The sequence below is a fragment of the Xyrauchen texanus genome, chromosome 7, assembly GCF_025860055.1.
Source record: "Xyrauchen texanus isolate HMW12.3.18 chromosome 7, RBS_HiC_50CHRs, whole genome shotgun sequence".
NCBI lineage: Eukaryota > Metazoa > Chordata > Actinopteri > Cypriniformes > Catostomidae > Xyrauchen > Xyrauchen texanus.
In genome coordinates, this window is record NC_068282.1 from 5234595 (window position 1) to 5257971 (window position 23377).

Sequence of the window (23377 nt, forward strand, 5' to 3'; positions counted from 1 at the left end):
TGTCTGTGTAACACTTTTGTCTTGCACACATAAAAAATGTCAAGACTGTTTTTTTCCACTTTACCCAGAAACCTGTTTAGCAAAAAAAAAAACCGCTTTTTTTTGCAGATGTATTATTATTTTTTTTATTATGCTCAACTTCAGGAGGGGTTAATGTATTCAAAAGTACATTAAAAATGCAAATTTACACCAAACAATTACTTGAATGCACATCTACTATGATGAACATCTTTTCTGCGGCTTATTGTCAAACATATCTAAGATGTGTAACTATCCAGAGACAGTCAAATAAGATATACATAAATATAGATGCAAGCAGTGATTAATGGGGATCAAGTCTTTAAGGTCCTTTAAGTACATATGTAACATATAATAAGTATTAATTAGACCAGGGGTGCACACACTTTTTTACGTGATGATCTACTTTCAAATGACCAACTCGATACGATCTACCAACTAAAAAACCACAGTTTTGTTTAAAAAAAATTGTTATGTTGTTCAATGTTGATATCATTCAATTTCAACTCTAAACCCAAACACCTACAGCACAATATAAAAAAAATAGCCAGGGCATTTACCTTATTGTGATGAGTTGCACTGAAGACAGTTTTGTATAATCCAGGCATTAGCTGCTGGTAGCTAGCCTCAAAAATTGCTAGCATAGCAATTTCACGCTCTGCTCTCAGAAGCCCTTGGAAGGCGCGAACCTAGTTGTCATGGCAACTGAATAAACAAAAATCTCGCCTGGTCAAAATATACTCGTCACGTGCAAGTCAGACAGAAACTAAAATATGGAAAAACATATTTATTAGTATTAAAAATTTAACGAAATACATTTCAATTTTGTGCGATCTACCAGCATTGCCTTTGCGATCGACTGGTAGATCGTGATCGACGTATTGGGCAGTGGGCACTCCTGAATTAGACAGTCAGTTTGCAAGTAAATGATAAAATGCCTTCATGTTCAGAACCATCAGGTTAGGTAGAACAGAGATATGGTGTTTTTTTTTTATTTCTGACTGTCATAGCGCTACCAAGAGGCAGAGGTGTGCCATTTTTTGCATGTGTCCTCAGAATGACCTTTTTCATAAGTGTTGTAAATTTGGTGATGATATCTCATTCCGTTCAAGAGTTTTAACCATTTAAAAAACAAGTGGCTACCCCTACTTTGATGCACCGTTGCAACCGAACACTAAAATGTACAACGTTTAAACTTTTTTGATAACTATTGAGAATTGGACTCCAGAGAACCGTTCTGCTCTGATTTGGTGGTGAACGGCCTAGGACTAGTTCAGATAGCTGCTAAAAGTTGACTGGTCAATGGCGGCCATGTTTTACAAGATATGCAACTGTCCTCATTTAACTTCATGGCACTTTGGACAAAGACACTGCAAGCAAAATTTCTAGTCGATCGGACTAACGGTTCCATTTTTTAGAGGTTTAATTATAGTGCCACCAAGAAGCAGAGATACACAATTGATTTTGTGTGTCCTCAGTATGACCCCATGCATATGTGTAACAAATTTGGTAATAAATCACATTCCTTTCAAGTGTTATCAAAATTTCAAATTTACCATTTAGTGACCACGCTTCCTATGCCGTACTGTTGCTATGATGAATTGAAAGACATTTTTTGACAATTATTAATATTGGTACTCCAGAGAATCTCTGTGCTGGGTTGGTTCCGATTGGGCAAACGGCTTAGTTTATAAAAGTAGTTTTGTTAAATAATCTCATATTTAAATAATGATTTGATTCACACCATTGATTCTTTAGGCAAAGGTGTTCAGAAAGAGGAGTTCTGTCATATGATATGAATAACGTGTTTCTTTGTGAAAGACAGACGTATATACTGTACATCGATATACACATGTTTAAAACACAATGGAGGCCAATTCCCCCCCCAAATTTGCATCGAACTCTCGGGCCAAGAGTCAAATAGGTCTAGCATTTTTTGTTTCGATACGTCTTTTTTAACCTTGTCAAATAGCTGTTAAAAACTGATTGGCCAATGGCGGCCATGTTTTTCAAGATATAGGACTGTCTACATAGTCAAGTCGATGGAACCAACAGTTCCATAGTTAGAGCCATTTTTTGTTTAATTATAATAGCGCCACCAAGAGGCAGAGACATGCCATTTTATTTGTGTGTCCTGAGAATGACCCCATGCATACCTGTACCAAAATTGGAGGTAATATCTCAATCCCTTCAAAAGTTATAACTGTTTTAGTAAAAATGGCCACGCCCGTTTGACGATAAATCAAAAGTTCAAAATTCTTTTAAAATGTTATACTGGGAGTTTGATGAATATTTCTACACTGGTTTGGTTCTGATTGGGCAAATGGCCTAGGACGAGCTTGTTTTGACATTTTTTTTTTTTAACCAAACTGCAGGAAAATTAGCAGGCATAATTTAATTAAAATATTCGCCTTGAATTACCGGAAAAAGATTTTGTTTCTTGCACTTATGGTTCAAGAGTTGTGGCCCAATATGTTATTTTTGTTTTGTTCACAATAGCGCCACCTAAAGGCCAATCGGGCCGATTCCATGTGTATTGGGAGCCAGCCGGAGTACTGCCATAGTTTCAAGTGTCTACGCCTTCGGTTTGGTCTGCACGGTCAGTTTTAGGGCAGAATACTAATAATAATCCTGACAAAAACAATAGGGTCTCTACAACGTGAAAAGCTCTAAAATCTACCTTCTTAAAAAAATTAAAATAAAAATGAAAACATTGTTTTACATTTTTTTTTTTCAAACTTGTCCATCAAATCATACTCAAAGTAGAGTAGGCTAACCCTGATTTTGATATTCTTGGTAATTCTGACAAAAAAATGCATGATATTTGTAAAAAAATTATATATATATAAATTTTTGATTATCGATTATTATTCATGTGTATTTGAATACATTTTACTATATGGTAACAACACAATATTTTTAAATTAAATTAATTTGATAAAATCCTATAAACATATTTTAAAATATTTATAAAGCCAACATTGCCACAAAGATTACATTCCTACAAACCTGATATGTGTTTGTAGTTTTTTATTTGTATATATATATATATATATATATATATATATATATATATATATTTCAAATTTTATCTTTTTTTATTTTTATAAAGCATATGTAAAAGGTGGGAACCTCAGTTGCTTCTTTTATTTTGTTGTGTTTGTAAAACGAGCAGAAAAGCTTGTAGATTTTTTTGAACTGCATATGTACGTTAGAAACCACAATAAACGCAGTACAGTAACTTACGTTATCTGATTATCACAAGACAGTAAAATGCATTGCATGAACAGTCAAATATACATGCACCTACAGTAACTAAAAGATGGGCAGAACGTTATCATTAATAAAAATGTCACTTTAAAAATGTATATTAAATCGACACTGCGAGAGATAAACAGACTCATCAAGCTTATCTACTATCGTAATGAGACACCAGAGTTGGTCTATTAGGCGACGCAATTTGGACAGTTAATGGGGCAGAAAGACTTAATGAAAAGTGTGTTTGTAATTGAAAGTCCAGATGGCACGTACTGATGGTACACAAATAAAGTCATTGAAACTCTGTATGGTGGAATTTATATTTGATGCACCTCTGTATTGTATAACATGAACACGTGATGGCAGCAGAGACACTCTTTGCGGTGTAAATTAACTAAAACAATTAACTAACAATCCTGCTGTTTAAAATAACTGATATGAGCCTTTTAAATTATTAAACTAAATAATTGTTCCATAGTATTTGCATGGTACCTCATGGTATTTATCGTCCAAAAATATGGTATTACCGTGGTAATTATTTATATTGTTTCTGTTAATAATGAAACTGCTGGTTTTATGTAAATCTATCCATTACACTAATTAATTTACCATAATATATATATATATATATATATATATATATATATATATATATATATATATATATATATATATATATATATATATAATGGTTTTGGTAAAGGCACGTATATTTAAATAAAAATAATATTTTAAAATTAAATAAATAAAAGTGGCCAATTGAGACATGTACGCAGTTTGTTGCTCAGATTTCACTTCTCGCTATTGGTTAGCGGGCTGACGCGCGTCGCTGATTGGTTGAGAGACTGACAGGAAACTGACGGCGCGCTCAAAAGCGTTCAGCGCTCACAGCAAAACGCGCATTGACAGAGAGACGCGTTCAGTAGCGTTTTGGAGCACTTTACAAATCTTGTATCTTGGTGGTAAGTATCTCAAACGCCCTAAGATCTCATACATAGTTGCTCATTATTTAAATCCATACACACAGAGAAAAAAATATTTAATGCTCCGTCCATCTATTTTTGCAGGGGAAACAACATATACCAAAGGACTAACCCCACTAACGAATAATAAACATGGTAAGTGATTTGTGACATTTCTTTCAGTCCAGAAAGTTGTAGGATCTGAAGATGATGTTATCGAGATGGGGTTTATTTATTTTTTTATACAAGGATTCTGTTTTTGGTTTGTACTTAAATACAAAGTTATAAAAAACAACAAAAACTATTATACTATGTACTAAAACTTTATATTCTATTTTTTCCCATTGGTTTGGAGGTTACTTGATGGGTTGATGTTGGCAGCATGTGATTTATTGTTTGTATATGTATATTTGAATTTAATATTAATGTATTCTAATACACAATAGTAACAAAAATGTAGTATTTTGGCAAAAACTGTTAAATATGGCACATTTATTAAGGGACATGCGTGAACACTTCCACTAGACTGTCGGTACAGAGTTTTGAAAGTTTGTTTTGTAAAAACATTTGTTCTAAAATAGGCTTAAACTGCAGTCATTTTCCTATAGTTTTCTATTTAAATGAGAAAAAAAAAAAGCTAAAAATGATTTAGGAGGACTAATAATTTTTACCCTGTACAAATTGTCTATTCTATCCCCCCAACTGTAACCTTACCTCTAAACCTAAGCATCACCGAAACCTTGTGGCACTTTGACCTTTTCAAAAAAACATTGTTTAGTATGTTTTTTTTAAGCCATTTGAATCACAGGGACATTAGGTATGTCCTCGTAAACCACTTTTATAGCGTAATACCCTCGTATTGACAAGTGTAACCTCAAAAAATGTCCTCGTAAACCACCAAAACCATCACACACACACACACACACACACACACACACACACACACACACACACACACACACACACACACACACACACACACACACACTCTCTCTCTCTCAGAGCCAAATGGTTAAGTTGTCACAGCTGTGATAATATCAGAGTAGTCATTGGTCCTATAGCTTTGCTTAAGAATGTCTGCAAGCTACATTCAAGTTGAATTTAAGAGCCAATTCACACAGAGATGTTTTTATGCTTTACAAAGCATTCTCCAAATATTCCAAATGCTCAAGGGCCACAGTTGGATGTGTTGGAAGTGAAATTAAACTACATCAATTGTGCGCAGGGGAACGTTTACTCTGGAAAACAGGGACTTTTTGGCTGTTGAAGGGGAGTGTACTCTGGATAACTTTATAAACTTAATATTTTATTGTACATTGAAAGGAGGAATGTGATTAATGTCTATTGCTTAGCCTGGTCATAACTGGGGAATTTTAATGGAAGATCCCATTTGGTCATTTAAAATAGGATGATTATTTTGTGGTACATTTACAATGGATGTCTATGGGGCAAGACATTCTTGACGTTTCAAAAGCAGAAATGTTATGCTAATATTTTTCTAAAAGTGCTTATTCTTATAAGTGTGTGTTATTCAAGTTCTAGGCAGATGAATTTCTGTTATTGCATTTCAAGCATAATTCCTGGGTTTGGACTGCCCCATAGACTTCCATTGTAAGCACATTACAGTAATACAACTTTATATGTTTTTGCAAACTGAGGGAATCTTTTTTTCATTTACTGTAATTTGAGGTATGTCAGATGCATCCAGCTTAACTTGTACTGAACATACCTAAAGTTCTAGACCAGATGATGGTGACTTGTAAACAATACAGGTCCTGAAAACCCCTTATCAAAGTAGCTTTCTAAAATGCAGTATGTATTGAAATTGCATTGGAGAAATACGGTCTGCTTGCCTAAATGACAAGCAATACGGTTACAGAAACCTGCTGTTCTTTGACAGTCAGTGTCAAAGTATTTATAGGCTATCTTTAAATTTAAGAGTTTTTACTTTCCATGGCGTAAATATTAAATATTACTTTAGTCCAATTCCATGTTAAAACATTTTCCTTTGAAAATCCAAACTAGAATGCCGTTTTTCTCCACTGAAAACCTCCATCGTTTCGAAAATGCTCTCCATCACTACAATGCTGCTAGGAAACTGAACATTTTCAGACTTTAATAAATTAGTGAAGACGTGGCCTTAGTATAGACTTCACACTGATGTAAAAAACGTGTTGGATTGAACAATGGCCTACATTATGCAGCATTGTCCAAAAATTACAATTTCCCTTTTTGACCACAACAATCTGTGAAAAAAAAAAATCATGAAGTTGAGGTGGGAGAAGTGCACCCTCTCTTTCTCTCCAGAAGTGAGGCCAGGAGGGGACACTTCTTGTTTCCCGTTCCCACAATCAGTGCAGACGTATCTGACTCTTCTCCCTCGAGACACAACATTGTATATTTGAGTGTGTATTTGTTTCTCACAATCATGCTGATCTCATTGGTTTGTTGTTGAGTCGATTGATTAAATGCTGCTGGATTAAATTACTTAAACATTTTATTCTTTTTATCTAAACTAAAAGCCATGACTGGCTAATTTTTGACTTTTGATTGCTCTGCCAAGTCCGAACATACCATTCCAAGGTGATTACATTTCTTGGAAGCTTGTGTTTTTAAATAAAGTTCTGTGGTGGTATATCGTACATTGATGGAATTAAATGGTAATACCATGGGACTCTGATAAATACCATGGTACTGAATGTTTACCATATGGTATTTGCATGATATTTTGAAGAATACCATAGTAGTACCATGGGACATGATCCAAAAACATGGTTACACCTAGGATGTGGCAATACAAAAATACTGTAGATTGATATATCAAGTTTTTTCCACATTATATTATTCACGATGATTTACTAGATCCTTATATTGCTGTAAATTATATTATTAGATATAGATGTTTAGAGACAAAACAAATAGTTTCATTTATCAGTAGAACCAATATTAAGGACTAATTAAGAAGAAACTTTTGAATATGGGTGAAATAAAAAATGTCATTATTACTGACATAGATCTGTAGAGACGAAGCAAATAGTGTCATTTATCGGTAGAACCGATATTATGGACCGATTAAATGGAAAAGTGTGAATATCGGTACACAATTATCTCATTATTACATATATAAATCTTTAGATACAAAGAAAATAGTATAATCTGGCGTAGTGGGCTAAAACACATAACTGTTAATCAGAACTGTTCAGACGGTCGCTGGTTCGATCCCCACGGCCGCCATCATTGTGTCCTTGAGCAAGGCACTTAACTCCAAGTTGCTCCGGGGGGATTGTCCCTGTAATAAGTGCACTGTAAGTCGCTTTGGATAAAAGCATCTGCCAAATGTTAGGGGGCAGTGGTGGCTCAGTGGTTGAGGCTCAGTGTTACTGACCAGAAGGTCGGGGGTTCAAGCCCCAGCACCACCAAGATGCCACTGTTGGACCCCTGAGCAAGGCACTTAACTCCAGGTTGCTCCGGGGGGGATTGTCCCTGTAATAAGTGCTCTGTAAGTCGCTTTGGATAAAAGCGTCTGCCAAATGTGTAAATGTAATCTACCAGTAGAACTGATATTAAGGACAGATTAAGTGGAAAAGTACATATATGTAAAAACAATCTCATCATTACAGATATAAATCTTTAGATACAAAGCAAATAGTGTCATTTATCGGTAGAACCGATATTAAGACTGATTAAGTAGAAAAGTGTGAATGTCAGTAAAAAATATCGGTCAAACTGATTGGGTTCAAGTTTAGCCAAGGCAATAACCTCTTCTTTTTCTGTGTTCTTCAGTTGTGCATTCGGAATTCAGGTGACTGTTTCCGGGACCAGATGCAATACATGATGAGATCTCTGCAGGACTTGAAACAGATCCCTGAACCAATCGACCCTCCTAATAGATCTTATGCAGTAACACGTGCCTTCCAAAGGAGGGCACAACAGCGTGAGCAACTTAGCCGCCTACGAATCTCTGATGTAAGCGACACTGGCACCTATGATTCTGCCTGCTGCCTGGCCAGCCCGTTAGAGGAGGAGGAGGAGGAAGCTGGCGTTGAGCATCTACCTCAGGGTTCCCCATGTAGCATGAAAAGTCTGGACTTTGATTCTGGATATTCCGAAGCATCGTGGCAGGATGAAGGCATGGTGTTGCGACGGACAAGGAATTTACGTGTTTCATCATCTGCGTGTGTCCGCACCAACCAAATACGACCCAAATCTACATCGGACGCTTGCCTGGAACGTTGGACGTCATTTGAGGCCAGTGACCCCGAGGACTGGACCACATCTTTGCTAACCAGAGGACGTAACCGGCAACCCTTGGTTCTTGGGGACAACAGCTTTGCAGATCTCATTAAAAACTGGATGGATCTTCCAGATTGCCCAGATTCTGCTGACTTAAAACCAAACGTAAGCCGCAAAATAGCCAAGGACTTTCTGGTGAACATGCGGCGGAAACTAACGGGCATAACAAGGGGAGTTGAGGGGAAATCGGTGGAGACTTGCACTAAACGGATGTCTTGTCCTGTGGGTTTTCATGTCCCAAAGCCCTTTTTTCACCAGTCCCACACAAGTTTGCACCAAGTGGGATCAGACTTTTACCAGATTAGTGCTCTTATGAAGACAGGAAGTCGACAGCCTATCATATGCAATGACATCATTGGATACATCTGATGTATTTAAGACAAAAACTAAAGACTTATTAAAGACTTATCCTTTGAGATTGCCTATAAATTGCTGCATTTATGATTTCCTATAATATGCTTATAAGCGTTAATAAACATTGTAATAAATGGTTTAATTTAAAAAATAAATATTTATGCTTTTTTTATCAAGCTAACAGACACCATACTAAATAATTTGGTCTTCATTACAGACATAACATTTACATTTATTCATTTGGCTTTTATCTACAGAGACTTACAAAAGAGGAATAATACATCATAACTGATTTATCTTAAGGAGATAATAGTATGAAAAGTGCTGTATTACAAAGTTTCAATTGCATCAGAATAATAGTATTCAAGACAGACTAGAGTGCATCACAAATAACATTTTATATATATATATATATATATATTATATCTCAGTACTGTGCAAAAGTCTTTTTCTCCCAATTTGGTATGCCCAATTCCCAATGTGCTCTAAATCCTCGTGGTGGCGTAGTGAGTGACTGGATGTTCCGGTCAATCCGTGTGTTGGAGGACGAATCTCAGTTGCCTCCACGTCTGAGACCATCAACCCACGCATCTTATCACATGGCTTGTTGAGCGCGTTACCGCGGAGATAACAGCTTCACGCTGTTCCCCACGGCATCCACGCACAACTCACCACGCACCCCACCGAGAGCGAACCACATTATAGCAATCACGAGGAGGTTACCCCGTGTGACTCTACCCTCCCTAGCAACCGGGCCAATTTGTTTGCTTAGGAGACCTGGCTGGAGTCACTCAGCATGCCCTGGATTTGAACAAGTAAACTCCAGGGGTGGTAGTCAGTGTCTTTACCACTGAGCTACCAAGGCCCACAAAAGCATTTGTATTAAGACGGTTATTTATATCTTCGGTTTTAGTGTGTCAGTAGGAAATATTAATGTTAGACTCACAAACATTACTTTTGTAAGTAGAAAACATTAGAACAGAAGAACAGGGAGCCCTGCAACAGATGTCATGGCCCCCACAAAGCCCCTCACTGAACATTGGGACAGTCTGAGATTACATGAAGAGACAGACACAATTGAGACAGCCGAAATAGACTGTGAGATTCATTGTGGTGAATTCTCCAATCTATCTGCCAACAACCAAAAAAACTGTGTCCAGGTGTATCTAGGAGAATTGGGGCTGTTTTAAAGGCAAAGGTGGTCACTCCGAATATTGATTTAGCTTTTTTATGTTTACTGGACTTTGTATGACATTAAGTGATAAATGAAAACTATTTATTTCATTATTTTTGAAGACATCCTTATTACGCAACATTTTTCACAAGTGCCTAAAACTTTTGCACAGTTCTGTGTGTGTGTGTGTGTGTGTATATATATATATATTATGAATTCATGGTCAAGTGCTCATGGAAAAGATGTGTAGCAACATAAGCAACTTCAAATTAGCTTTTTCATTTGTTTACCTTTAAAACCAGTTATTTAGCTGAGAATCAAATATAGTCTTTCAATATAACATATAATTAATTACCAATACTCAACAGAAATATCTGTGAAATATAAGTGTTATGCAAAAATTTCACTTCATTTTTAGGAAAAGCTAATTTGGGAGAAATAAACAGCAATGTTGTGAACAAGATGTGCTTTTTGATATTAGGCTTTACTGTTGGATTGACAGAATAACATGATATGAAGACACATACAGACTGAAACTCCTTTCTTGGATTTTAGTGCCAAGAATTCAAGTCTACAACTGGAGCCTTGCAACCAGAATGCTTTCAAGTCGCTTTGTGAGTAACACTCTCACTGATTGAATGTATTTAGATAAGAAAGCACACAAAGGTATCTAGGTGAAATGAATTAACTGGAGCAGACAGAGCTTGTTTAGATCCATTTTGGGGACAGATTAGCTGTCTCTTTTACTCTGTATTTCATTGTTTTGTAATTGTTTTTATACATAACAATGGGCAAGGGGTGAGTAGTCATGGGGTGCATACAAAGGGATGAGGGCAGGAACTAACAAACCACAGGAGTGATATTATCACAAGATTGTGGATAGACAGATGTTTTAAAAAAATTAATTAGCAAAAGAACAGAATTAATTCAATGCATTTCATTTACAGACGGTTAAAAATTACAATTAAAACATGATTACACAAAGTCAACATGAAATAAAACTCTTTTTTTAATGGAATTAATAATGGATAAAATCAAGCCCCTCCCTACATTTGATTTGGTTGTACATCATGTTTAATTCAGAGTAAAATATGTAAGTAAAATAGGTCGTAAGAAGCATTTCATGTTGACTTTAAAAACAATTTTCCAGTTAAAACATTTAAAAACATTCAGATTCGAGTGATTTTTATGACTGTTTAGCAGATAAAGTGAGATTTGGAGTAAATTAATATACATTATTAGGTGACATTAGGAGTCATTAGTGTGGTCATATTTCTGGTGAGATTTCCCCTTGCTGACATCACCTAAGGTATCTGATGGGCGGGGTCTTCTCACATTCCTCATCCTCAACAAATGAGGGAATGATCTCAAACATCTGTTGGAGAGCTGGAATCTCACTCTTGGTCACAGAACGAATCAAATCAGATATGCTGCAAAAATTCAATGAAAAACAGTTCAATTAATTCAATCAATAAACATTAACTCTACTGAATAATTCATCTCATTGCCATGGCTATTAATCATGATTCTATGTTTGTATCTGTCAGTAAATTATAAAATAGCCATTGACAGTCACACAGAAAAAGCGAATTTGTTACATCCTGACACACAGTTTATTCCATGTGGTATGTGGGCCAATCTCGCTCCCGAAATGCTGCCAGATCCGACTCAAGCCTATTTTGCTATCTGGGTTGATTTGAGACACTGTTACATTAAAATAGTTACAGTGAATTTGTAATGTATGTTATTGTTTACTGACGTATGAAAGGGTGTGGCATGGACTGTAACTCATAATTAAAAGCAGGAAGTCCTGTTATGCCTAAATAACATGTGCTATGTTCAGAATTAAATGGGATACAGAAATATACTACAGTATCCAAAACAGTGTTCTCTGATTGTACAGTGCAAATGTTGACAAACAGGCCATTTCTGCATGCGTTCCATGTTTGCACATTTGCGGAAATAGTGTTTGGTGTACACAGGTGTGCGTTTATAGTCATTTTAAAGCAGCTTTGAACACGGCTCATCAAATCAAAATCTGTTTTATAAATGCTTTTATATCTTATTTAAAGGAATAGCTCACCCATGTCATTTCAAACCTGTATAAACAAAAATATGTTTTAGTGAATATCGCGGTTCATCTTTGCAATACAATGGCAGTTGATAGTGACTCACTGTAAAAGTGACCCAAACATATCATTAAAAGGTAGTCCATATGGCTTGTGCAATATATTCTAAGTCTTCTGAGAAATTGAAGTCTGTTATGCATTCATTAGCGCATGATAAAACCAGTGGAGCGCATGTTTTTCCATTAACCTGTTGATACGTACCCCCTTTTTGAGCACAAACCATGAACATGACCTGAACTTAAATGGTTGTATTTACTGGACCCTTTGGAGTATGGACACAGTTGTAGTATCTTTTGGGCTTTATTTCCCAAGTCTCAGAATATGCTGTTATTTTAAAGTTAGAGAAGGTGAAGTTTATAGTAATGGAAATATTTTGTGCTGAACATGTTTTTATAATCTAAAAAAAAAAACAATAATAAAAGTTCCAATGTACCAGAAATGCAATGTTCTCAAAGCCACAAGTATAAAGAAGTTATGTTCCAAATTTGAAGATGATCTAACAAAAAATGAGGTTCCTGCAAGCTTTTTTCACAGTAAAATCGCTGGCGGGTGTACAGAGTAAAATTAAGGCTCCGCCTTTCAAGACGACACAAACTCTGACTGCACTGGTTGGCTATTATGAATAAAAATACTCCGCATTTTAAACAAAATACTTTGGAGACAGGCTCGTTTTGTTTATGAGACTCTAATATATAAGATCAGATACAGTTTTACAACATGAATGCTGCTCAGATTGCATAGTTTGTGTAAGAATGATGATGAAAGGTAATTCTTTCAGGTGAGATCTCATGTAAACAATGGAGGAGAATATCAATATTTCTCAGATTTATCACTTTTATAGACAAAAAGTGCTATTGGATGTTTTTCAATGAACGCTTGCCATGGACAATTGACCCAAGGGTGGCAAACTGGATTCATCTGCCGATCACGTTTTCATAACAAAGGCATGAAGTCCCGTTTTGATATTGCATGTTTTCATTTGTACTCCTGGCACAAATAACTAAATTGGTGTTTCTGGAGCATTGCTATCGTGAAACAGAGATCGGATATCAATGTTGAACCTTTAGACCTTTGAAAAGATGTATCATTTGTTAACATTAATTACATTTATAGATGGTAAATTATATATTATATGTAAGCAGAGTGACGTCACTACCGCATGTGGGGGAATTGCATATCAACAGGTTAACTTGTTTAGCTCTAAAACAAGCATTTCACTGAAAAATTACTTAAAATGTGTTTTCTCACCTAAAAACAAAAACTGCATGCCTTCAGAAGACTTGGAATATGTCACACAAATCCAATAGACTACTTTTATGATACTTTTTTGTCCTTTTAAGCATTAATGTCTATAAAATATATGAGTCATTTAACTGCCACTCTATGGAAAAGAGGGACCACAATATTCATTAAAACATCTCCTGTAGTGTACTATTCTTTTAGCTATTCAGAGCTAAGTATATATAGAACCAAAGTGGCATCTGTTTTAGTAACACAGGAAGATGCAGCACTTGACACTGGGTAATAAATTACTTCAATTTCTTTTTTGCCTTAATTTGTCCTCAGAGACAAATTTAGGTTACAACAGGAAGAGCCCAGGAAGGAGCTTGAGATCTGTCAGCAGACTGCTGTTGAGGGGGAGCACAAAGGTGTATGTCTTTAAATGACCGTCAACTTAGAAGGCTTAGTTCATCCCTAAGGAAACCCCTCATTATCCCAAAAATAAACAAACACACTAAGGCACAACAATGTGTACATACCAGTGTGTGTATGACTGTCTATCGCTCTGAGAGTGTGTGTGTGTGTGTACAGTATATAGTATTATGTCCTAAAAGCCCAAGTTTACACAAATGTAGTTATATTGTGTTTCTTTAAATTAAATGCCACATGGTTTGATATTTTGATATCTAATGCAATGATGTTCAGACACTTTGTGTCTTAACTGTCCAAATAATTTTTTTATCCACTGTATAGCTATGCATACTCTATTGTACCATATTATATGCAAGTATTGATTTAAAGATGATGCAATTTGAAACATGCAAAGGGTAAATATCAACATTGACAGCTTTATAAAGTACATTTATAGGACATGAATATTGTTTGAAGCATTACTCTCAAAAACAGCCATATTACGTGGATACAGACCTTAGCTTTAGGCGATCGCCATGATTTGAGTCATTGCTGTACAAGACAGCAGGACCGTAGTACAAGCCAGAGATTGTCAAGTTATAGTTTTCCTGAAATGTGAGGTAAAAGAAAGTGTGAACTACTTACAAAACCTTTGTGACCTGAAAGCACACACACATTGACAAAATGTCTATTCAATGAGCACGATTGTACACCGATCCTGCTTTATAATAAGGTCATGTAAACGCCTATAACTGCTTTCCTTTTCTGGGGTAAGATCATAAACGGTTTAATCAAAACATAGGCACAGGTAGATTTTCGCCAAGTACTCCGATTTCGCATTGCATGTAAACACCTTTTGAAGACACAAATATGATGCTTAAAACAGAACACCTGCTTTCTAGGTAATACATTGAACACGTTTAGATGCACTTAAGAAAACGGTTTATTCCAGGGTTTTTGCAGAAAGCGGCATTCTGAAACATCATGTAAACAATAACGGCGATTTCCTTAAGCCATTTAAGGTATTAAAAGAAAGCGGTTTAACACACACCTAGGTTTCTCCTGGAGAAAGCTACTTATGTGGCCATGTAAACACAAGCGGCGTTCTAACAAGTTTTTGAGGAGTGCGCATGTGCGAAAACAGACCAAATAACAAACATCATAGGATGGAGCACAAAAACAAGTCAACAAAACATTTCTGGGAGCACAGTGGGAAAAGCATATACTCTATAAACTATACCCATCTATAAACACCACTGTAAAATATTGATGGTCCCTAACGTTCACGTATATGGGCTGGTACATTGAGTTTTATGTAAGAGGGAAGCCCCACTTTTGAAGTGCAATTCCGCTGCAAGTTGCGAAAGAAAGTTAAGGAAACAAACCCAGCAAAAACTCTGGAATATCTGGAAATAAAGTGAAGCAAGAGAGAATAAAATAGTGAGGTTTTCCTCGGATACCATGTTTGTTATTTACACAAGCGCAACTGCAAAATGACGTTGCTGTGGCGAAAACTGCTTACTGACCAAGCTGCATATTTATGGGAGAAAATAATACATTCGCTTATACAGTGCATGTAAACCGGAACGCTGCTTTTTCGCAATACGCCGCTTTCTCTCAATAACCCACTTCCACAGTAAATCTGGTCGCAATGTAAACATAATGATTGTTTTATAGACATCTCGCCAATGAATGTGAGCCTACTGGGTATTTTTCCTTGTGCTTGTTAAAAAAGTTTGGCTCACAAAATGAACACTTTTCTTGCTTTGATTCAAAAATACAAATAACAGAAATTTGCTTTAATGAAAGTAGTATTCTCCTACAGTTTATGAAACTTAAAACTTGTTGTGTTTGATATTTCACATTGACAGCATGTGTGCTTTAACCTTAATGTGTTTCAGCAGCTCCTTCAAGGTCATTTCCTCTTGACCCTCACGCCGGCCCTGGACAAGGAAGTCGTCCCAAAGAGAGAACTGCTGTCCTGCAACCTGCCGACAGACACGACACATCAGCTCTAAACACACACACTTCATAAACATCAACACACATCTGCCCTCCACTTATACACCCAATTATATACTACCTATATACTACCACTTATACTATTAATTTATTAACTTAATTTAAGAGACAGTTTTAGTTAGAACATCTGAGACAAAGTTGATATTTAGCCAAGGGAGACCCAGCATAACACAGTTGCAACATTTGTTTACAGCAATTAAATAATCTTTTTTTTGTTTGTTACATTAGCAGACGCTTTGAACTGTCTCACACCAGTATTCAAAAATCAAGTTAAAACTCTGAAACCCAAGAAGAAATGACAATTTATTGTTAAATGGATGGAAACAAAGAAGTTTGCAGTGCATATTTCTTGTACAAAGCCTTCAAAGAAGAGTTCCCTTCACAGTCTTGTAAATTAATAGTAAGGCTAGCATGTGTTTCAACCACAGTAACTTTGAAACCAATCAATTTGTCATGCTGTGGTTGCAGAGAACACATTGCAGTGCATGCATCAACTAGATATATCTACTCCACCCATTCTGTGGCATAACTTCACTTTTTGAAGCGGAACTCTCCCTCTGTAAAAAATATCCCTGCATGGTTTCTGTCATCTTGGCACTCAGTCATTAACTCAAGGTTTGAAGAAAAACATTGAAGACAAAGCATGTATACAACATACTGTAGCTATATGAGAAAATGTACGAAGGCAAAATAAAAGAACCAAACATATATCAAGGAACCCCAATAAATAAACTCACTGAATGTTAAGGCTCCTTCCAATGAAATGTGAGTTATTCTAACCAAACATGAGGGAGTATGATGACCACGTTAACCACTTTGTGGGAGGGTTAAAATGATCATGGAATGGGAAAACCTCTGGGAAAAATGTAAATTCCTGTTTAAAGACCTGTAAGCCACCAGAAAGCCTCTTTAGTTCCAGCTCTTTTCTGTTGTGAATCTTTATAATCCCGTCAGTTGATTGTATCAGTGTCGCGGTGCCACACTTCTTAAGCTTTGCCTTATCTGTGCAATCTAAACGGTGAAAGATGATATTTCTTACCGCAAACATACTCCACCATTTGATGAACTCTCGGCTCCTCTATTCTCTTTAATTGCTGTATTTCATTAATATGGCAAACACAGTCTCTTAAGCAGACGTGACACAATAAAGCAGTAAGCATTTAAAGCAATTTCTCCACGTAAAGAGTTGTTTTCCTAACCAGCCTCAACTTCGACAAGCAACAGGACATCTGGTCAATGCTTGGTTTAGATTTTTGCGGCATCACTCTGCAAAAAAATTTACATTTTGTTCCAGAAATAAAAATCCCAAAAATTATTTAGTTTGTACCTTTGTCAAAGTTTGTAATGTTGTTATTCACCTCTGAGTTGGTAGGTTTGGTGCAAGGCTTAGATCACTTTAATGAAGGATTTTATGAAATCTCTATAAAAAAAATGAAATGGAAAATTACTTCAGAAAAAGACTGCAAAAAGTGGGCCGGCACTGTTGGGCTCTATTGTACATTTGTCATCAAATTTGTTCTAATTGGCAGTGATTGCGAGCATCATTTTTACTTTCAGTATGGAAAGACAAATTAGCTGGAGATGAGAATGATGAATGAATGATGAATCCAGATGAGAATGGATTACTTCTGCTAATTCTGACTCTTTTGACGATTTTTTCATCCTTGTATTGATGCTATTTTGTCAGGCAACTATCACCATTGGCTTGCTCACTATGATCTTTGTAAAGGAAATATGATTATGAACTGAAAACCAAGCAATGTTTCCTTTCAATGTGAAGTTTAGATGAAAAATGCTGCATTTGTTACCACTGACCATGGAGAATGAGAAAACTATGAAGGCCCGGGGCCAAAGCTCTGAGGTCATCACTTTCTAAATGGAGATATGCCAAAATTCTCATCTGTTCTTCATAAAATGTATCACAAGCGGTATTGTAACCGGGGCTTTTTCTCCCCTCAACATGTGTCTCTGTGCAACCAATGATAGAGCAAAGCATTTGTGGAAATACACAACTGTTCAGTAATATATCTGTGCATTATAATGTTAAACATCATTGCATTTTTTCAGTGTACAACTTTGAACATACTGTGTATCCACTACTTTAACCATTAAATTACAGGCATTCTAAAAACAAAGAAAGCATGATTTTTTACACGATTATCGCACATACCAATACATTTTTTTATTAATCTCCATGTGAGTTCTGAACACTGGTTGTAATATGGCAGAACTTTTGCAATGTGTCAGGGGACATTGCACCGAAGCACACACCACAAACACACACATAAGCAATTCTGTGTCAATGATGGAGAAAGGAGAACTTAACCATAATTTTTTTGGTGCACAACAAACCCAGACGGAACTTTTGATAAACACGACCCGCTGGAGTGAAGCATCTGCATTTCCCCAGCATTTTGTTGCAGTATATGATGAAGTATAATTACGTGGCCAATACCAGTGATAAAAGCAAATAAAGACGTTCTTTCAAGCGCTTTTTATGTGAATATTAAATCGGCGTGAATCATGTCAATGCGGCTTCATGATTCCTGTAATAAAGTGGACTCGGACTCGATTGTTTAAAGACTCTGACTCGACTAAGGTGGACTCAAACCCAATACTACTATGTCTAAACAGAACCTTTGCCAAAACTGGAACAATGGATTTGTATATAACTCTATAACAATAAGTGTTGATTTCAATCCCTCGGCACCCATGAGTTTTTGAATGCCATATGAAGTGTGAAGTTTGCTGAAAAGTTGAAAAATAAAGGTTTTTGCTGTGGAAGTAGAACTAACTTGATTTTAGAACACGGAACAGTTAGTGTCTGCTCAGTCTCTGCCTCAGCGTCTGCTAAGTAGAGATCTTGATTTTTACGATTAATTCTACGATCATCTTGCCAAGTGTGCTAACGGTGATCTGTGGGAAGTTTTGCAAACTGCAATGCTCCCCGTTATGACAGTGTTAGATATTCCAAATTTCATTATGGTGAATCACTCACAAATGTCCAGTGTATGTAAGCACAAAGGCATAGCTTTAGGAAACACATGGCTCCCCGCCTAAACAAAAAGGTGAACAAGCCATTTCCTCTTATGCTGTTTAACTTTGTTGCTACAGTATAAAAATGATCAGCTGATATGCCATTCTTTAACATCACGGCAAGGGGATTCTAGTGATTAAATGTTGACACAACTGGAATCTCCTAAAGTAAATACATTGCCTAAGGGGCAGAATATGGCAGACAGCTGATCCACAAAGCTTTGACAAAAACTAATACCAATTAGTGATTCCACTAATCTTGGTATGTACCTTTCTTGATTGCCAATGTTGTGGCTGTGTGGTGCAGTGGATAAGCAAACTGAACTGTGGAACATAAAGCCGTGGGTTCAAATCTGTCCTGGGGTGACATGATCTGTGCTTGATCTGTGAGATCTTTGGGTTGTGCATATTTTCTCCTGTTTTCTCTCTTTAATCTCCTTTCACTCATGCATATACCCAATTTAAACAGAGCAGTGTAACAAAGGAGACAGAGGGGTGACAGCATGGCAGGCAGTCTCCAGAGGTTTGACACACTACAACTATAGTTCTGCTCTGAATAGACCCTTTGACATGTTAAAGAGCAAACAGAATTCACGCTGATTGTCTTGCCAGTGAGGCGCACCCCACTTGACTGGCGGCTCGTGCCACAAGGACTCAGTCAATAGAATTTATTTCCTACAAATGGCACTTTTTGGTTGAGTGGCCCTTTGAGTGACACACACACACACACACACACACACACGCTTTGTCCCAAACATAGTTAGCTGAAATGCTGTCTACTATCTACATATAAAGATACCCTCTAAGGCCACGTCCACATATATGTTTTTGGTTGAAAATGATTTATTTTGCTATGTTTACATGCAGTTTTCCTTGCCAAAAACTGAGATTTTTGGAAACACTCTCAAGTAATGCATACTCAAAAAATGAAAAAGTTAGGAAACATAAAAATAGATTTAAACCATAAACATGCTAGTTTAGACATGGCCTAAGGCAGCTTCCTAACTGAAATGGTACAATATAGTTGAGTTATTTGGAACGCTCTATAACAATAAAGATTAGACGCAAATATTGTATTAAGTATTCCACTTTATAAATTTGAACTATTTTTGGTTATCCTTTTTGGTATTTACAGAATTCTATTTATACTCAAAAGTTTCCTCGCTATGTCCGTTATCTTGAATGGATCCTTTTCACAGCTTTGCACAAGGTGCAATTTGTTCTTCATTAAAAAAGTTATATTCCTAATAAAATGAATTTGTAATTTTGAAGTAGTTGTCAGTGTAAGTTCAAAATGACATATAGTAAACAAAAAAATGAATGAGTTCACCTTTAAAGCTGAAGTGTGTAATTTCTGCGCCACTAGCTCCACCGAACAGAATAGCAAAAATAAACATTATTTTCATACAATATTTCCAAAAGTCTCTGTCTGGACTTGATCGAACAAACAGATAGTCCCGCCCACAGTTCACATCATTGGATTAGTCAATGTTGTTGTGTCAGGCTGGACGGGTCACTCAAAATAAACAGAAGAACAATTACAGCGCCACAGAGACAGTTTCAAGTTTTAGAGAAAATGAACCTACGACTGGCTTACTCATCGATGTCTCTGCATATCAGCTTGGATATGAGAAGGGATGTGCCAGGGTATACTAACATTAATAAATTTAGTGGTAGTGGTTTTAATGGGGGACACATTTCTCAGAGTGTTTTTGCATGATGATAGATTTCTGTATATAACAGTAAAACCCTATGCAAGAAGTTTCGTCTCTTTAATGCTTTAGGGTTTAGTCTTTTTATGCACGTTTGTTACAGCAAAGCACCACATCAACAATACATTCAAGATGATCACCGTCAGATGTTAAATCCTCTGCTGTGAGCAATGTTCCCATATTTGTGAGGTGCTGTTGAGAGATTAAAGTCTTTTGCTGATTCTGTTTGACAGTTCTTAAATAAATAGTTGCAGTAAAATAAATCGAAACTGCTTGATATTTTGAATTTTGAGCATGCAATTCAATACAGCTTCAAAATTCACGTTTGAGGTGTAATTTATGTTGTAGAACAAAATGTCCACGTATCGTTAAGTAATGTTTACCACAGACCTTATTTTACTCTTCTATAACCTGAAGAGCTCTGTTTCTTAACATCTTATAAATAATTATAAGATGTTATAGTTATTTAGGTTTTTTATTAGTTGAATATCCGTTAGTCACCACATTGAAGTGCTGCACTTAGCGTCTGTATCAGATGCCTAATCACCTCTGAAAGGCGTCTGATTAGGGCTGTCAATCGATAATTTTATTTAATCAAATTAATTACATGGTATGGCGATTTATTAATCGAATTAATCACATACATAAATATTCACTGAGAAAGCCCCTAAAACAACAATAATTGAACATATAATGATTCAATAATTATAAATAGTTATATTTAAATATTATATTTAATTATATTATAAATTATATTATATTATACAGTATATATATAAAATACAGATAATTAATTGCATTACATTATTTTGAGGAATACAAATGTGACTTTAGAATCCAATGTATTGTTTATTTCCATTTTATTGAACACAAGCCAATCATTGGCCTACAGTTCACACAGCAATACATTTTGTAATTGAATACATCAGTCAGACTGAGATTTATTATAAGGGATTGTTTAAGGACGCATCGTAATGTACATCTGTGTCAGACAGACACTTTTGAAGCATCTCAACTGCATTGCGTCATAAACATACCGTTTTAAGCTCGCCATATTAACTTAAACGAAGTTTGAAACTTAGAAAAACATCTTGAGATATTTGCCTTCGGATTTGCGCTCCATCAAACTGTGTTTGTACACAAGAACGTGTTCTCATCCTGTGTTGTCTGCTCTCCGTAAGTGTGGTTCTCTGTTTATATAAGCTTCACGTTGCCTATACAGCGAGTTTTGCTTACTACCCACTGGATAAAACAGGTGGTACGCCATGCCTGAATTGCTCATATGGAAGGAATATTCCTTATTACTGTCCAGGGGCATGATTAATTGCATAATTTTTTTAACACCTTAATTAATTGCACTGAATTAACATGTTAAATCGACAGCCCTACTAATTATACATTATTATCCTTAACATCCACTAGTCGATCGAACAACTAAACGACTAAACCATTATGAAAATTGGTAGTTTTGCACATCCCTAGATACGAGAAAGTATTATAACAACGAAAAAGTTCCACAACTCATCTTTCATTTATTAAAGTAAATCTTGAAAATGTTAAATGATTTCTTTATATTTTATTTAATGTGAATTTAAAATGCTGCCTACATAGGCAGCTCGCTAGGCTTTGGAACAAAGCCACAGACACAGAGTTGTAAAACAGTGGTAAATAAAGCCCATATAACACTCTCTTGTACCACTGCTGATAAGGTATCATTATCCTTGGGTTAATCAATGGTCTTGTAATTCAGAAGCCTAATTACTTCAGTCACATAAGTACATGACAACATGCTTTGCATGGCATACATTTTTCCCCACTAGATGTTTTTTTGTTTTTCCAGTGAATACATTTGAAAAACCTGCTGATTGTTGTCAATAATTGTTGCTTTTTACATCAATATCATTGATCAGTTTCTATTGGCCAGACCAGGGGTCATGGGTGTCATAATGTTGCATTGTGTAACGCAAAAGGATTGCATTATACTGGTCACACATGGACGCACCAATTACAGTTGTTCGTTTGGAACTACAGCTGTTCATCACAGATGTTTGTTCTGAGTTTAAACAGTATTTCACTTACAAAAAAGTACTGTGGTGGTGCCATGGGACAGTGACAGTATCAGATGGAAATATCGTAGTAGTCGTGGTACTGAAAACTTAAATACCATGGTATTTGTAAGGTACTCCAAGGTACTACTCCAAGAATATAGGTATTCAAAAAGTTTTTTCAATGGTTCATGTCCAAAAAACTTTGTACTACTGTAGTACTTTTTGGTTAGCGTAGAGTTACATTTGACAATTGAGTTAAACATATATTACGACATTTAAACGCATGTTGAATCAGACAAGACGTAATCATATAATGTAACCTTTATAAAACTTTGCCATGGTAACCATAGATTACTTTAAGGGTCCTTTAGGGATTTGAAATGTGCTATATAAATAAAAGTTATCCCTTACTTTTTATATATTATTACATTAAAAAGCTTCTAATTGGCTCTATCAGACAAAGTGCAAAACTTGGGATGTAAAACTCGAGATAAAACGTCGTCACCACCAAAAATCAAGGCATCATGGGAACAGAGCTGCTAGCAATGAAAAAATCATGTTGCATGCCTGTGTAATTGCCTAACAGAGGCCATAATTGCACAAAATGGTGCTAATGTTGGTAAATAAAAGCCGAGGATGGTGGAGAGATTGCAAGCAAACAGACAGGAAATAATGCTGTGAGTCTGGTGAGGACTGGAGGTGTAGACATGGTGTCTGGATTCATGCGCACAGATCTAGG

General features: G+C 36.1%; 2 protein-coding genes across 3 annotated transcripts in view; one reads left to right on the forward strand and one right to left on the reverse strand.

Moving 5' to 3' along the window:
• Positions 1-4138: 4138 nt before the first annotated feature.
• inka1b (inka box actin regulator 1b) lies at positions 4139-9018 on the forward strand. The gene is made up of 3 exons (XM_052130522.1): positions 4139-4238; positions 4344-4394; positions 8022-9018. The coding sequence occupies exons 2-3, from the start codon at positions 4392-4394 to the stop codon at positions 8898-8900; spliced, it is 882 nt and encodes a 293-aa protein (XP_051986482.1). The 5' UTR covers positions 4139-4238; positions 4344-4391; the 3' UTR covers positions 8901-9018.
• A 1492-nt stretch (positions 9019-10510) lies between these two features.
• Positions 10511-23377, reverse strand: part of uba7 (ubiquitin-like modifier activating enzyme 7) — a 58132-nt gene continuing 45265 nt past the window's right edge. Inside the window, exons 23-25 of one of the 2 annotated variants that reach the window (XM_052130521.1) lie at positions 15707-15808; positions 14337-14428; positions 10511-11489 (exon numbers count right to left, since the gene is read on the reverse strand). In XM_052130521.1, the coding sequence (XP_051986481.1) occupies positions 11360-11489; positions 14337-14428; positions 15707-15808 (324 nt within the window). In that variant the 3' untranslated portion in view covers positions 10511-11359. The remainder of the gene's footprint in view (positions 11490-14336; positions 14429-15706; positions 15809-23377) is intronic. The other variant, XM_052130520.1, reaches the window with a different exon arrangement.